This window comes from Elephantulus edwardii, unplaced genomic scaffold (assembly GCF_000299155.1).
Source record: "Elephantulus edwardii isolate Elephantulus edwardi_28Jun2011 unplaced genomic scaffold, EleEdw1.0 scaffold00005, whole genome shotgun sequence".
NCBI classification, from domain to species: Eukaryota; Metazoa; Chordata; class Mammalia; order Macroscelidea; family Macroscelididae; genus Elephantulus; species Elephantulus edwardii.
Genome location: NW_006399755.1, coordinates 7,651,379 through 7,669,213, shown reverse-complemented (window position 1 = coordinate 7,669,213; position 17,835 = coordinate 7,651,379). Strand labels below are relative to the sequence as shown.

At 37.5% G+C, this 17,835-nt stretch overlaps 1 protein-coding gene across 1 annotated transcript in view; it reads right to left on the bottom strand.

Annotated features, from left to right (window-relative positions):
• ZFYVE9 (zinc finger, FYVE domain containing 9) overlaps positions 1 to 17,102 on the bottom strand; it is a 171,031-nt gene extending 153,929 nt beyond the window's left edge. The window contains exons 1-2 of the mRNA XM_006879680.1: positions 17,030 to 17,102; positions 8,522 to 10,620 (exon numbers count right to left, since the gene is read on the bottom strand). Coding sequence (XP_006879742.1) covers positions 8,522 to 10,620; positions 17,030 to 17,099 — 2,169 coding nt within the window. The 5' untranslated portion in view covers positions 17,100 to 17,102. The remainder of the gene's footprint in view (positions 1 to 8,521; positions 10,621 to 17,029) is intronic.
• Positions 17,103 to 17,835: the final 733 nt, after the last annotated feature.

Sequence of the window (17,835 nt, the reverse complement as noted above, 5' to 3'; positions counted from 1 at the left end):
AACACTCTTGGTAACAGCAGCCAGGAAATCAGGGGACGAATTGCATTGGGAAAGTCAGCTGTGAGGGACCTCTCAAGAGTACTGAAGTGCAATGATGTCAGTATGGAGACTAAGGTGCACCTGATTCAGGCTAAAGTCTTTGCAATTACATGCTATGCATCGGAGAGTTGGACAGTGAATAGGGATGACAGAAAGAGACTTGATGCCTTTGAGTTGTGGTGCTGGAGAAGAGTGTTGAATATACCATGGACTCATAGGAGAACAAACAGGTTTGTCCTGGAGAGGGTGAAGCCAAAATGTTTCCTGGAGTCAAGGATTCTGAAGCTTCGTCTGAGATACTTTGGGCATGTTGCAATGAGGGACTGGTCCTTGGAGAGGGACATCACATTTGGGAGAGTGGAGGGACGGCACAGGAGATGAAGACCCTCGATGAGATGGATCGATTCTGTGAGTGGAGTGGTGGGAAAGAATGTGTTTGAGACAGCGAGGTTGGCACAGGCTAGAATGGCATTTAGGGCTCTTGTACATAGGGTCGCTATGAGTTGCAAACGACTCGATGGCACACAACAACAACAACAATATTCATATAATGGAATACTATGCAGGACTGAAAAACAATGAACTATTAAAACATTAAACAACATGGGGGACTCAAGCAAATCATGTTGAATAAAATATCTCAGTAACAAAAGGACAAATACTGCAAAACAGCACTGTTATAAAGCAGGTGTGAGACGGGCGGTTGGGAGGAGACTAGGGTAAGAGTTAACAGATAATTGAAACGGATGAAAGAAAGAACTGTCTAAAAGGAATATATGATTAGGCATTATATGTACAACAACAGCGCAGAATAAGAGGCGTATCATTGCAAATATGATTGGGGGTAGAGGGGTAGGTAATTGTGCAACAGTGAATGAGTATTTAAAAAAAAGGTGAACTGGGGAGGGGGAAGGGAAAAAGAGGGGGTAAAATGTACAACAATGAATGAATGAAAATCTAACTCCTGTGTAAACCTTTGTTAAAATTACAATTATAATAAAATCTTATTTAAAAACTAAAGGTATGAAGAGGGATACATCCCTGATGAACATCCTTCCCAATTTTGAATCATGCAGTGTTTCTTGTTCTGTTCTGATGACTGCCTCTTGGTCCAAGTATAGGTTTCATATAAGCAAAATCAAGTGTTCTGGGATTCTCATTCTTCTCAGAGTCAGCCACAGTTTGTTGTGATCCACACAGTCAAATGCCTTTTCATAGTCAATGAAACACCAACAGAGGATAGACATTCCTCTGGTACTCTGCTTTCAGCCAAGATCCATCTATCATTAGCTATAATATCCCTAGTCTAGTCCCACAGACTCTTCCAAACCCAGCTTGCATATCTGGCAATTCTCTGTTGATGTTCTGTTCCAGTTGTTTTTGGATAATCTTCAGCAAAATCCTGCTTGCATGGGATATTAATGATATTGTCTGATAATTTCCACACTCTGTTGGGTCACCTTTCTTTGGAATGGGAACATATATGGATCTCTTCTAGTCAGTTGGCCAGGTAAGTTGTCATCAGATTTCTTGGCACAACTTGATAAGCATGAATCTTAGATAATATTAAACACAGTAAGCAAAATGTAGAAACATAAATATGAATTTAATCCTGTAACAGAGATGTGACTGTTCAGGCTGCTATCCAGCGGCCTTCTTTAATTAAGAAAAGCAAGATTGCAAATTGTTTAATAATGAAAAATATTCTTTTTGTCAAGCTTTAATAATCAAAGATCAACAATCCCGTTTCAGCTTTAATGGTTTACTATTCCCTATCATTAATTAGATCTTGTAGGGAGCTCTAGTCTCCTACTGAAAAGTAACTGCACTGACAATGGAAAAGTATGCAGTTTGAATTCATCAGTTGCTCAGTGGGACAAAACTGGCAATATCCTGCTATGTGATTTACTGGTTCTGAAATCCCACTGGAGGAACAGCTATGGGTCAGTTCAAATTTGATGGTACACAACAACAACAACAAGGAATAAACATTGCCATTGCCCACCAGAAGTCATTCTCCTTTTCCTTGTTTACAAAATTCCAATTTAGTTCATGAAATGCTGTACACCAGGGGATCTCGGCTACTCTAGTGTCCCTTTGGAGTAAGTAATTGGTCCAAGATTGGATTTATGGTGTAGATCTGACCAGTAAATTGAACTAAGTTGCTGGGATATTTTCTTAGGCCCTTTTGCTTGAGATGTTATCAAGTTTGACTCCATGTTTAGAGCTGTGCTACTACTATCTCGAGACTAGAAAAGGAAGATCTAGGTTAAAGAGCTGAGCTGTTAATCCAAAGTTAAGTGATTCAAATCCACCAGCAGCTTTTCAAGAGAAAGATGGGTAATCACCTCCCATGTGATTTACAGTCCTAGAAATCTGCTGGAGGATCTATTAGGAGTTGGTTACAACTTGACAGAAATGAGTTTTGCAGGGTCTCCACAAGAATACTCAATAACAAAATGGGCAAAACATATCAAAAGACTTTTCACAATGGAAGATATTTGGATGGTCAACAGACACATGAAGAAATGCTCAAAATCACTGGGAATAGGAAAGATGCAAATCAAAACCACAATGAGATACTATCTTACCCTAGTAGCAGTAGCAAAATGTAACAGGACAGTGTACAGTAAATACTGAAGATGATGTGGAGAGATTGGAACTCTTATGCACTGCTGGTAGGACAGCAAAATGGCACAACCATTCTGGAACTTAATATGGTGTTTCCTCAAAAAGCTAAACATAGGAATTCCATATGACCCAGCACTGCTAAGAATATGTTGTTGTTGTTAAGTGCTGTCGAGTCTCATAGTGACCCTAAGGACAAAAGACCTGAACACTTACATATCTTTCATTGTTACTCCACATTCATAGTTTCTGGAGGCAAGCTATTTCATAAGTGGATGTCACTCCTGCTTCCAAGCTTGTTTTACAAAGCCCCACCAAACACTGTCCACCAAGGGTAGCCATTATAGCCTTTGACACATCAATGTCACAGTGTTTAGCACAACAGCAACCACAAGTTACCTCTGTACAGGAAATGTACAGACCAATGCTATACCATTTAGAAGAATGTTTGACCAAAACCAGAAAAACCAGTTCTGAGGCCCACAGATTACAATCAACCAATTTTGGCTTGGTAGCTTAACTTTCTATTCACGCAGTCAATAGAACTCTATGTTGCTGTTAAGTGCCATCAAGTCACAGACGACTCATAGTGACCCTATGAACGAAAGACCTGAACACTTGTATAACTTTCATCGTTTCTCCACGTTCATTGAGTTTCCCGAGGCAAGCTGTTTTGGAAGTGGCTGCCACTCCTGCTTCCAAGCTTGTTTTCATCAAGAAGCTCCACCAAACACTGTCCACCATGGGTAACCATTATCACATTTGACATATCAGTGTCACAGTGTTTAGCATCACAGCAACCATACTCCAAGGAAATAAAAACTGAGACATGAAAGGATATATGTACATCTATGTTCATAGCAGTGTTATTCACAGTAACAAGAGTGTGAAACAGCCCAAATGCCAACGAACAAACATATGGATTGAGAAACTGTGATACATTCATACAATGTATGAATTTTTGTAAAATAGTATTATGAACAAATACCAATTCCATTCTTCAAAGAGATGGAAAAGGCAATCTCCAAGTTCATTTGTAATGGAAAGAGGCCCAGAATAAAGACAGCACTCCTTAAAAAGATAAATCACTCCCTGATTTCAAATCCTACTACACTGCCGTGGTGGTCAAGACAGTGTGGTACTGTTACAATGACAGACACACAGATCAATGGAATAGAATTGAGAATCCAGAAATCAGACCCTCTACCTATTGTCAACTGATTTTTGACAAGAAGCAAAAATCAATTAAGTGGGGAAACAAAAGACTTTAACAAATGGTGCTGGCAAAAATGGAAAAGTATCTGCAGAAAATTTCAAGCAAGGTCCAAACCTCACTCCATACACAATTCAAAGTGGATTATCGACCTAGGACTAAAACCATGGACTATAAACTTCATTAAAGAAAAGCTTGGAAGAACTCTAGAAGTCCTAATCCACAACATAAACAGTCTTCCAAGCATCCAGGAAAATCTATAAACAGGAGAGGATAAAATAGATGAATGAGACCTTCTAAGAATCAAATCTCTATGCACATCCAAAAACTTCTTCAACATGGTAAAAGGGAAACCACAGATTGGGGAAAAAATACTTGGTAATGACATGTCAGACAAGGGACTTATTATCTAGAATTTATAAAATACTAGAGCACCACAAGATAAACAATTAAAAAATGGGCACAGGATATGAGTAGATACTTCACCAAAGAAGACATTCAGATGGCAAACAAACAAATGGAAGAAATGTTCAAAATCCCTATCTCTAAAAGAGATGCAAACCAAAACAACTATGAAATATCATCTCACCCCAGTAAGAAGAGCAAAATTTAGTAGAACAGCAAACATCAAATGCTGGCAAGGTTGTGAAGAAACTGGAAACTTTATTCACTGTTGGTGGGAGTGTAAAATGGTGCAACCTCTACAGAAGGCTGTATAGCGCTTTCTCAAAAAGTTGCAAATAGATACCATTTGACCCAGCAATGCCACTACTGGGAATATACCCTAAAGAAACCATAACTGCCACCTAAGCAGATATATGCACACCCATTTTATTGTGGCAAACAAACACAGTAGCAAAGGGTTGGAAACAACCCACGTGCCCATCAACAAATGAATGGATAGAGAAGCTCTGGTATACTCACACAATGGAATACTATGCAGCACTGAAAAACAAAAACTCATGAAATATTATGCAAAATGGATGAGCCTGGAGGGGGAGGGCATTATGCTGAGTGAAATATCTCAGTCACAAAAGGACAAACACCGCATAGTGTAACTGTTGTAAAACGGGACTGACATCAGGGTTGAGGGAAGATAGAAGAGGAGGGGAGGAATGAGGTATATTGCATTGTAACAGATGAGGGAGAGAAATGTTTAAAAGGGATATAGGAATGGGTATTCTTGTCATTATAGAAGTCCAGAATGAAGGCTGCATAGTGGAGTGGACTTGGAGGGGGTTAGGGATTGCATAACTTTGAAAGAATTTTTCTTTCTTTTCAAGGAGAAGAGCAAATTAGGGGGCAGGGGTGGGTAGGGAGAAAAGTGCAACAATGAATGACTGGAAACCCTAAGTATCTGTAAACTTTCATTAAAATTAATTAAAAAAATTTAAAAAAGTATTATGCTGAAAGCACTATCTCAGTCTGATAAGGACAGATACTGCATAAGATCATTATTGTAAAAATAGATGGATAATTAAATTAGTAAGTTGTGTATAAATGTCCTGAAGAGGAAAGAGGACAGAAAAAGGAAAAAGGTGAAAATCACTAGGAAAGTAGAGTTTAGTGGGTGGATTGAAGGGTGGTGGTAAAGGAATAGGAAAGATTCAGTGGGGACTGAAAAAGACAGGGTAAAATTAGGTATAGATCAATAGTAATTAATTATACTAGTAGAATAATTTTATGAAATACAATGTAAATGACAGATTGTTTAAAACACATGTACATGAATGAAACACAATGTAAATGAATGACTGTACACAAACAAACAAAACTCCAATTAACTCATTTCTACCAAGTCAGTACCAACTCATTTGGCTCACTGACCTGATGTAAACAAGTGGGACTTCTGATATCATGACCTTTAGTCACCTGGAAATAAATGAACTTACTCCCATAACAAACTGCTGTAAAAAAATTGACAGATCTGGAAGTTAAATACTAACACTAGGGAGGCAGTCCCTTAGAACAATCTCCCACAAGAGATCAACAGAGTGGTATTTGCCAAGAGATAAAGTTCAGAAAGTAGAAAGGGAGGATAGGAAAGGATGAATGGGAAACAAAAACGATGGAGCACTGTTACAATATGGGGATTGTCATCAATTTCATAAAACAAAATCTGAAAGCTTGAATGGGATATCAATCTGCTCTTTAAACTTTCACTCAAATCACACTAATGTTAAACATATAAATGTAACGTCTTCTTTCCTCTTTGCCTGTATCTCTTGTCAATCAATAAACAAGTAAATTGATGTGTTACTCACAAAATCTGAAGAGAGCTAAGGAACATGGATTATTTTTCAATCTTGTCACAATCCTATTTTATACCAAAGTACAGTGGAGGAAACTATGTATGTGTGTGTATACATAAACATACATATACATGTATGTACATATTAAATACAGGTACATATTATAAGGGTGCTCTGGTGGCTTAGTGGTAAGGAGTAAAGGATGTGGTTTGAATTCGCCAGCTGTTCCAAGGGAGAAGAATGGGCAATATCTTCCCATGCTATTAACTGTTTCAGAAAAATCACTGGAGGGTCAGCTATGAGGGGGTTCTGACTCTATGGTACAAAAAACACACATAATTGTGGAGGTATACAAGTCACAGTCTTTCCAATCACTTGTAATGCACTTGAGAGCTGGATAATGAATTAGGATGACAGAAGAATTAATGCATTTGAGTTACAGTGTTGGAGAAAAGTGCTGGATATCCCATGGCCTGCTAAAAGAACAAACATTTATTTCGGAGAAAGTGCAACCAGAGTGCTTCTTGAGTCAAGGATGATGAAGCTTCATCTCATATACTTTGGGAATGTTGTTAGGAGAGGCTATTCCTTGGAAAGGGTTATAATGCTTAGAAAATTGGAGCGTCAGTGAAGGAGAAGATCTTAAGGAGATGGATTGATACAGTACCTGCAGCAATGAACTCAAATGTGTCAGGGATGATAAAGACTGGCCCAGGATAGGACAGGGTTCAGATTGGTTTTTCATAGGATTGCTAGGAGTTGTATTTGATGGCACGTAACAACCACACACACACACACACACACACACACATTGTTGTTGTTGTTGTTGCTGTCAAGTTGGGACCAACTCATCTGATCCTCCAGTGAACTGAACCCTCCAGAAGCAGTTAATCACATGGGAGGAGACTGGCCATCCTTCTGTGGAGTGCTGGTGGATGCAAACTGTGTACCTTTGCGATTGCATCGCAGTGTCTTACCACTAGATCACGAGAGCTAGTGAGTGTGTACAGTTACAAATACATACACACACACACACACACACACACACACACACACACACACACACACACGAGAATTCTGGTAGCCCTGGGGGCAATCTTCTATGTGATTCACTGCCTCTGAAAACCTGCTGGAGGGTCAGCTATGAGTTGGTTCCAACATGATAGTATATAACAACACTACCATCACATACATGTTGTTGTTATGTGCCGTCGAGTCGCTTGCGACTCATAGCGACCCTATGTACAACAGCCCTAAACTCCGCTCTGTCCTGTGCCAATCGCACTGTCTCTGACACTCCCATCCCAATTATCCCAGTCACTGAATTAATCTACCTCATAGAGGGCCTTCCTCTCCTGCGCTGTCCCCCCACCCTCCCAAGCATGATGTCCCTCTCTAAGGACCGGTCTCTCCTCACAACATGTCCAAAGTATGTTAGATGGAGCCTCAGAATCCTTGCCTCCAAGGAGCCACCCGGTTTAACCCTTTCCGGGACAAATCTGTCTGTTTTCCTAGCAGTCCATGGTATTCTCAATACTCTTCTCCAGCACCACATACATACACACTGGAAATTCTAGTGCAATGGTAAAAATTCTATAGAAAAAAACTGGGATATGTTCTAAGTGTAGTATTTTTTCAAGAACTAAAAAATATGAAGTCAATCACAGATATTTTGTATTTCAAAGAAGTACAGCTTCCGTATTTCAAACAATTCTATTAAGCAAGTATTTGTGAATATAGAAACCACAAAGTTAGCACTTCCTCAATTTTCATCTCACTTAGAAATAGATGCAGCTTAAATCATGTTAACAGTGACAAAATATTACATTAACTCTATCTAGGAATCAACAAGTTTATTACTAATTTGGAAATTTACTAAACAAAAAACGAGTTGCTTCATAGTCAATTCCAACTCATGTGACTTCATGTGTATTAGAACTGAATTGTTCTCCATAGGGGTTTTTAAAACTAAATTTTCATTTTATACTGGCTTACTTACAAAGTTCATATACATTTTCACACTGGATCTTTCCCATTTCCTTTACCCACCCATCTCCCCTCCCTCCACACATCAAATTGTGTGATTCTGCCATCCTTACCCCTCTGTTCCCAACCTTTTCCCCTTGAGTCCGCATACACGTTTTACCAGTTATCTATTTCTACAATGATGGTCTTATACAGTATTTGTCCTTATAGGACTGAGTTAGTTCCCTTAGCATAATGCTCTTCCAGCCCCTCCCAAGTGACTCCACAGGGCTTTAAAAAATTTCTTATAATGTCATTTCAAGCAGAAGTATGTTCACTTTGCATTGCATTTGTTACATTACACCTTATATTTTATTTCTAATTAAGCAGTACAAAAAAGTATGCCTGAGTTGATACAACTTACCTTCCCACATGCTCTGCAATGATGCCTCCTTTTGGTGAATGTAAATCTAGCTTCGCATTTCATGCAATTTGGAGCCTGAGAATCTGGTACCCATACTGGAGCCACCTCACCCAGAGTTGTAAATGGCTTTCTGGCAGAAATTCCAAACTGGCCAGCTCTGAGGTCATTATCTGGACTATCTGGAGCTAATGCAAGGCACGGTCTACTGGAGATCCCAGCCTCATAACTTTCTAAATGTTCCCCATTGGTATCAGCATTAGAGATGTTTCCCAAAGAGGCATTGCACACATTGGTTGCTGAGTTTTCTCCTAATTTTGCTTTCCCAAGAACATCATTCTTGTTTTTAATATTATTTCCACTGTTTGCAGGAAGGTCATTTTGTAAATGATCTGATAATGGCTTTGGGATTTGAAGCTTAAGATTAGAAGGTTGTTTAGGTCTTGCACCACCAAAAGGAACACTGATAGATTGCAGATTCGCAATCTTGGGGGAAGATTGCCCAAGCACTGATGGAACTTGACTACAGAAATTGTGCAAATAATTTTTCTTCATTAAGTCACCAGTGCTGTTTAAAAGCAGTCCACTTCCGTCTGTGGCCTCATTTCCTCTCTGCTCATAAATATTTGAGTAGCATTCCAATTTGCTTTCCTCTATTTCCTTTTCTTCTGTTACTGAATCTTCTTTGGAGGGTAAAGTCTTTGGAACAAAACCAACAACTGGACTCTGCATTCCACAGGAATCACAGCCATTAGAAAGAGAATTTGCTGCTGGTGTATCTGTAACAGTGGAGAAATCACATTCTTCACTTTCATTCATACAGGTTCCTTTAAAATCTAGACCGACTTCTGCTAGTCCACCACACTCTCCTCCATTATCAAAAGTGTCCTCAAGCTCACTCACTGGCACAAACTTTTCATTTTCTTCATTTACTTGATTGTTATCCACTTCATTTAGTTTAGTCAATTTCCAATTAGTTACCTCTTGAGATTCAGAGAAATGTTCTGTCAAACTAAGAATTTCTATAGTGCCAATAACTTTTTCATGTTCACAACCTTCATTTTCATCAGCTCTAACATCACTGGGCCCAAGGCAATCTGAAAATTGTTCACAGTTATCATCCCTTTCAGATCCATTAGGCATGTCTGGATTAAGAAGCAAAGGTAAATTAGACTGCAGGCATTCTTCTGTTGTTCTTTCTTCTGATGACTCTTTCTGCACCAAAATTCCCTCACTCACGTGAGAAAAGGAATTTGGACTACCTACAGCTGTTCTAGCAGAGATGGTTTTGCCAGTGAGAACCTCATCAGGTATACAATTCTCTTGTTTCTTCACAGCAGAACTTTCATCTGTTTCTTGAGATGTGGTCATTGAATCAATTGTTAAACTTGTAATTATAGACAAAGAGTCATCTCTAGTTTTATTTTCATCATTCTTTAATTGTGAAGGGGGACAGACATTGGTGAGACTATCAGATGAAGTAGGACATAGATGGTTAATGGAATTTCCCTCTGCATTTGGTCTAATCAATGGATCCATTTGTTTCTCTGAGTTTGTATCTTTTTCAGTGGACCCATTTAAACTAAAGCTAAATTGATCAGTTTGTTTGCTTTCATTATCCAGTGAACAGCTAAATGCATCCATAAGAGTTTGATTATTATAGTTGTTACAATCTTGCAAATCACTTTGTAATGTCCTTTTATCACAGTTATGCATGACTGCTACAACAAGAACGTTCTTCTCATCTGGCCGGCAAGCCAGGTTTCCACATTTCTTTTCTCCACCTTCGATAGCACTGCACTGATCATCTCGATTGCAGTTTTTCTTTAGTTTATCTTCTGCAACAGCATTCTCATCAATCCACATCGTGTCAATCTCTGGATTTAGACTGTCGTCCTGTCCATTAGCACAACAATCTCCTCCTTCTGTGGTCAGAGTAGTAGAATGAGCCAGAGAGAAGACTTTTACTTGTGACTGTGACTCATTAGAAACCACAGGTTCATTCACACTAGCCAATGCAGGAGTAAACGACAGATGGTGAGAAGAAGGCTCTAGAATCTTATTCCACTTTGTATCCAATAAAGTAGGAGAAACTGTTTCATCTGAAAAAATAAATAATGACAGTAAGTTTGCTGGCAACACTAGGAAAGCTATCAAAACTAAATTAATAAACTACATTTTGAACTATAAAAATATATTGCTAGGATAAAAAGTTTTCTAATTTCCAACTAAAAATAGTCCTTAACATAAGCACATACAGCTAGAAGGAAGAAAATAAATCCTGAAATTATGTTATGACTTTAAATGAAAACTACTAGAATCAAAGTAGGAAGCTCTAGCAGCTTAGTGGTAAGGAGCTGTGCAGACAACCCAAAGGACCATGGTTCGAATAAACCAACTTCTCCAAATCAGAAAGATGGGCAACCTCCTTCCATGCAGTTTATGACTTCTGAAAACCCACTGGACAGTCAGCTATGAGTACGTTCTGACTTGATGGTACACAGTAACAACAAGAATCAAGGTGGTTCTGACATATAATGATGTTTCCTTCACATTTCTAAGGCTGTAAATCTTTATGAGAGGAGATTGTTCATCTATTTACCTTGGGGCACACAAGAGATTTGAACTACTGACTTCTTGGAAAGTAGTCCAACATGTAATTATAAACAAAATAAAATAAAATGGAGATATATAAAATATTGCAAACAAAAGAATTCTATCATAATTTAGTAACATAATTTATTGCGTCCTGGTGTCCAGTCACAGGGACAGTACTCTCAAATTGCCCAGGCATGAGGGACTAATATCAGGTAAAAAAAATTAATCAGCACAGTGATAAACAGTACTCAAACAGGAAATTTTCTGTGGAGACATAACACACTATAATCAATGTTATGACTGGGGTGTGAGTTACATAATACAGTCATTTGTCAAAACGACATGTCTGATCCAGGCCATGGTCTTTGATTACTTGTTTTGTATCTGAGAACGGCACAATGAATAAGGGTGACAGGAAAATAAATGACATTTTTGAGCTGCAGTGTTGGAGAAGAGCACTGAACATCCCATGGATGGCCAAGAGAATAAACAGATATGTCTTGGAGATCGTGCAGCCAGAGAACTCTTTGGAGGCAAGGATGAGGCTTCACCTCATATACTTGGGGCATGTTTCCAGGAGGTGCTATTCCTTGGAGAGGGACATGATGCTGGGAAGGGTGGAAGGTTAGCAAAGGAAAGGAAGACCCTCTACCAGGTGGATTGACATGGTGACGGCTGCAATGGGTTCTTGTGTATCAGGACGGGTAAGGATGGCACAGGATAGAACAGGGTTCAGATCTTCTGCTCATAGGGTCACTCTGAGTCATACTCGACTCGATGGCACCTAACAACAACCACAACAACACAGTTAGTATCTGTGTATCTTAGTGCATGTAAATTTTACCTAAAGACATTTTTAAAAATGCTTTTTATTCCCCCTTGTTGTGTACCACTGAATTAGGTCTGACTGGCACAGGAGGAGATTGCCACTCCTTCTCCAGCAGAGCATCTGGTGAATTCATACTGCATAACTTTGGGAATGCAATGCAGCTTCTTGCCACCAGAGCTCCCTGAAAACATTATTTTAAAAATAACAGCAAAGCTGAAAGCAAGGCCCAAATAGAGGTATAAATGAAATAAAACAAGATCATTTTTGAAGCTGCATGATGGGCACACGGGTTTATTATACTATTGTGTTCATTCTGTAGATATTTTAATTATGTTCAATACATATTTTAAAAATAAAATTTTACCACAACACACACAATTCTGTTGATAAGCTTGTCACAATGCATTATTAATTAGGTTTATACTTACACTATTACCTGACTATCTCTGAAAGGTAGTATTTATTTATCTTATTAAACCAATCTACCTATATTCATCAGTGAGCATTATTTCACATAAAATGTATTACTTTTTAACAGAACACAATTGTAACAGCTAAGTTATTCTCCAAAATTACAGTACTACAGCGTATGTTTTTAAAAAGAGAAATAATAAATAAAGACCTTGTTACCCTTCTTCTGGGAGCACCTCTGATCTTCAAGGTCTGGAATTTATGCAAATATGTTCTGTCATCAGTAATAAAATTTATTTTATACTACCATGCTAACTTATCCATATTCCCACTAAAGCATTTACTATACTGTAAGGAAATGGTTTGTTTACCTGTATCTTTGACATATTTAAATTGTAGGTAGAAATACTTTTTCCATAAATGTAAGTGCTCATTTTGCACAGTGCCTGCTTATATAAATATGTTTATATTTTGATACCATAATAAAAGCACTGGGCTTGAGCAACATGAAGAGTAAATGACAATTCTGGCCTCTAGGAAATATATAATCTATTTTGGAGAATAAAACATTGATAAAATACATATGACTCTCTAATTAGCAATGTAGGATAGCATAAGAATTTGAAATCTATTACATTGTAGAAAATAAATTCATATAGAAAGATATTTTTAAGGCTGACATAGCAAGCTCAAATTCATGAAAGCAGAAGGACCTGGTTAGGTTTCAAAGACAGGTTTTGTTGGGTTTTTTTTTACATATTTTCATTGGTTTGTAAACAAGCATTCATATATATTGTATTTAATGCATTATGTTTTATATAATATTTCATTTACATTGTATTTAACTAATATTGCAAGGTTCCCCGCCTCATAATTACCTTAGTAATAACTGTACTAGCTAGTTCATTGTCCCGTTACTATGCCCAGTTTAGACACTTTCTGATTTGTTCACCCCTATCAAACCAGTACTGTGAGGTAAAAAGCATGTTTTTTTTGCTGAAGGATCTGTTGTTCAGTTTGGAAACTAAAGGCAGTTTTCAAAAATTTGTAAGAGTGCATTTAAAAGCAATGTACTACAAAGAAAAGCATAGGTCTATACGCAGCAATTTGAAAGAGCAATAAAAAAATCAGTTTGAGTTGAGAAAAAGCTTAGTATAAGAAAGAAGTATGCAACAATGAATGAATAGAAATCCAAAGTCTCTGTAAATTTTCATTGAAATTAATAATAAATTAAATACAAGCAAAAAAAGAAAAACATTTAAAAAATTTAAAAAAAGACGTAAAAAGCAGCTAGGAAAGATAGTAAAAGTTCTAAAAAAGCATCACATTTTATGATAGTCTCAGAATCCTCTACATGTTAAATCCTGAATCTGGACTAGTAAAGATTCAGATTTGGTAATAAATGCATGCAATAAGGAAAAAAACAAATAAATCCATGTATTCAAGCTAGTTCCTGAAAATACAAAATGAAAAAATGGGTTTTCTTACAAGAATACTATTAAACTCAATTTCTTATTATTCAAACTGGAATTATTAAAAATTGTAGAACAAGTACAAGGATCCAAGAAGGGGATGGGGGAGCTTAATCATAGGGTCACAGAATTTGATGGGTAAAGGAAAGGGGAAAGATCCAGTGTGAAAAACAATGTATACAGATTTTATGAACTTAGTATTTTATGAACTTAGTAAACTAGTATTTTTAAAAGAGAGAGAAAAAGGTTACGTGAGATAAGAGGAAAAAACCCACAATTTTATTTTTCAGCTACCTTCTCCTTGTCATTTACAATCAAGTCAGAATTGACTCATAGCTGATCCTTCAGTGGGTTTTCAGAGGCACTTAATCGCATGGGAGGGGAATGCCCACCCTTCTCCCATGAAGCAGCAAGAGAATTTGAACCGCATACCTTCAGGAATTGAAGCACAGATTCTTACTACTAAGCCAGGAGAGCTCCCTTAGTCATAACATTTATTACTTTGTTTCATCATACTCTGAGGTATATTTTAACTTAAAGAAGGAAATAAAGAACATAAAATGAGAAAGCGCTTTAAAGCATACCTACAAAAGTACAAGCCTTTTCCAAGTATACTTAGTTTTAAGTTGTTATTGTTGTTGTTATGTGTCACGGAGTCCTCTGCAACTCAGAGTAACTTTATCCTATCCTAAACCAGTCTTACTGTCTCTGACATACCTAACCCCTTTACCAATTCATGTGTTAATTTATTCAATTCTGGGTCAATTCATCTCATCCAGTGTCTCCCTCTCCTGCACTGTCCCTCCACCCTTCCAAGAATGATGTCCCTTTCCAAGGACTGGTTCCTCTTGGCTAATGCCCAATGTGTCCGAGACAGAGCTTCAAAATTCTTGCTTCCAAGGACAGTTTTAATAATAAAAATTAAAAAACAATTTAAAAAAAAAACAAAACAAAACAAAAAAAATTCAAAGAAATGACTCAAATAGTTGGCTGTTTTCCAAAATCCTTTTTCTTCAAAAAGACTTCTGTATTAGCAAATATAACTTCTATAAGCATTTCAAACTAAAGTGCCATTTTTTACTCATTTAATAAAACTCTATGTTGTTGTTATGTGCCGTCAAGTTGCTTATGACTCATAGCGACCCTATGTACAAGAGCCCTAAACCCTGCTCTATACTATGCCAACCTCACTGTCTCTTACATACCTACTCTCACTACTCCAATCACTAAATCCATCCACCTCATTGAGGGTCTTCCTCTCCTTCGCCGCCCCTCCACTCTCCCAAACATGATGTCCCTCTCCAAGGAATGGTCCCTCCTTGCAACATGCCCAAAGTATGTCATACATAGCTTCAGAATCCTTGCCTCCAAGGAGCGCCTGGTTTAACCCTCTCCAGGAAAACCTGTTTGTTCTCCTAGCAGTACATGGTATATTCAACACTCTTTTCCAGCACCACAGATCAAAGGCATCAATTTTCTTCCTTTCATCCCTAGTCACTGTCCAGCTCTCCAATGCATAGCACACAACTGTGAAGCCTATGGCCCAGATCATGCGCACCTTAGTCTCCAGCATGATGTCATTTCTCTTCAGTACTCTGGAGAGGTCCCTGACAACTGACTTTCCCAATGCAATTCGTCTCCTGATTTCCTAGCTGCTGGTACCAAGAGTGTTGACAGTGGAGCCAAGCAAATTAAAACTGTTAACTATCTCAATCTCTTCACCATCCATAATGATGTTGCCAATTGGCAGAGTGGTGAAAATCTTTCTTTTCTTGATGTTGAACTGCAATTTATATAGAAGGCTACATATCTTGACCTTGTGCAGCAAGCACCTCAGGTCCTCCTCAGTTTTAGCAAGGTGCACCTGATCCGAGCCATAGTCTTTGCAACTGTGTGCTATGCATCAAAGAGCTGGACAGTGACTAGAAAATCAATTATCTACAAAGTACTTCTACTAGAATCTACAGAAGTCACAAAGAGACTAATGTGGTGAACTAAATTAGAGTCAATACTATTCTACAATACTGACTACCTACCTACTCCTTGCTGTTTTTACTGTTGTGTACCACGGAGTCAGAACTGACTCGCAGCTGACCCTCTGGTGGGTTTCAGATTCACATGTTCGTAGAGTTGCTATGAGTCATAATTCAATGGCACCTAACAACAACTATTCTGTAAGCTGATTATTCACAAGATTCATTTTAGTACTTAATGTAGATATCTACTGACTGAAATATCTGTGACACATAAAGGATCAAATGGCTGACTTTCTGAAGATAATACATATTCCAGTATGGTAAGGAAAAAACCCAGCTAGACCCATCAAAATCTAAAATTATTAGATTTCACAATCAAGAATGACCAGGTTAGCTCTGAATCATCAACTGGAAAAGACAAGTAAAACAAGCCATTCCAGGGATCCTTCCTCTTCTATTTTCTGTCCTATTCCCAGAATTCCATATTTTCTTTAAAGTTTGCTCTACCACAGACCCAGAGTGACAAATCAAAATCTTTTCCGCACTATTACTAAGAAAAATCTAATTGCTAGGTATAGTGGAGATCTGGTAAGTAAGTCTGAATTAAAGGACTTCAGACAAAAACATATTACTTTGTAAACATGTTAAAATAATATTTAAGAAAAAAACCTTTTTATTTCTATTTGGTCATCAATTTATAGAGCACTACTATTCACTTTTAGAAAGAGAATTCAGGGAAATAGGGTAAGATGAAAGATTTAAACATATCTGATTAATTCAACTCAAACTAAAGGCATTTTAGGGAAAAGATTTACCTTTTTTTTTTAAGATTTACTTAAAAGTAAATTTTAAACTGACATTTTTAGATGGAGCCTTGGTACCTTAATTAACTATTTAAGGAGATATTTAAAAATATAAATTGTTAAAAATTTGCTTTAAAATGTATCTTTAATTTCCAACTCCACATGAGCTTGGCAATGACTGTGAAGAATGTTTAGGTCAATAAAAAAGAAAACCAAGTATTTTTTAAAAAAAACAACTTTATTTATCTAGATAAGCAATACAAAAGAGGCTATTTTTCTTAGGCAAATACAAAACACGCATTCTAAAGCTTTCTCTTGATCATAATGTAGGGATATCACAAAGTCCAGATTCTAATCCTGCCTGAGCTCTTACTACCTACAATGTTAATAAGGCAAATAGATTTACCAATGCAAATTCTCACCTTCGTTTTGTTCAAATTCATCTAACACCCTGTCCAGGTTGTAAGCTTCTGCTTGGAAGTAATTCTCCATCGGTGAGGAAACACCACTCAAGGGACTTGTTTAAACCTAAGTAAATAAATTTGTATTAAACTTTCAATTATTAAATTACAATATCTAGTATATGCAACGATAAAGTCTCAAAACTCTAAACTTAACATATAATCTCACTAGATGTATATTAAGATCTTTAAGCTAAAAAAAAGTCTAGAAATCTATAAACTGATATTTACCAAAATTTAACAAAACTGAGATGGCTGACACTGTGATGATCTCAATAAGATATACTTCAAATCACAGATATACGGAGAGGAATAATTTGGCTTTAAATTATTTTTGTATTATAAAAGGAAATACTGATTTCCCATCCCCTCAAATGGGAAATTACAGGAAAATTCAAACACAAGGATGAATGAAACACTAGTTTCAAGATGTTAATGACAACTCTAAAGCAATTCTTTTTTAAAAAAATCTCTTCAAGGATTGGAAGCTCTGATAACCTAGTGGCAAGAAGCTGCACTGCAATCCCAGAGGCTCAGAGTTGAAATCCACCAAATGCTCTGCTAGAGAAGGAGGGACAATCTCCTCCTGTACCAGTCAGATCCAGTTTGACGGTGGTTGTTGTTGTTATGTGTCATCGAGTCGCTTGCGACTCATAGCGACCCTATGTACAACAGCTCTAAACTCTGCTCTGTCCTGTGCCAATCTCACTGTGTCTGACACACTGATCCTGATTGCCCCAGTCACCGAATCAATCCACCTCCCAGAG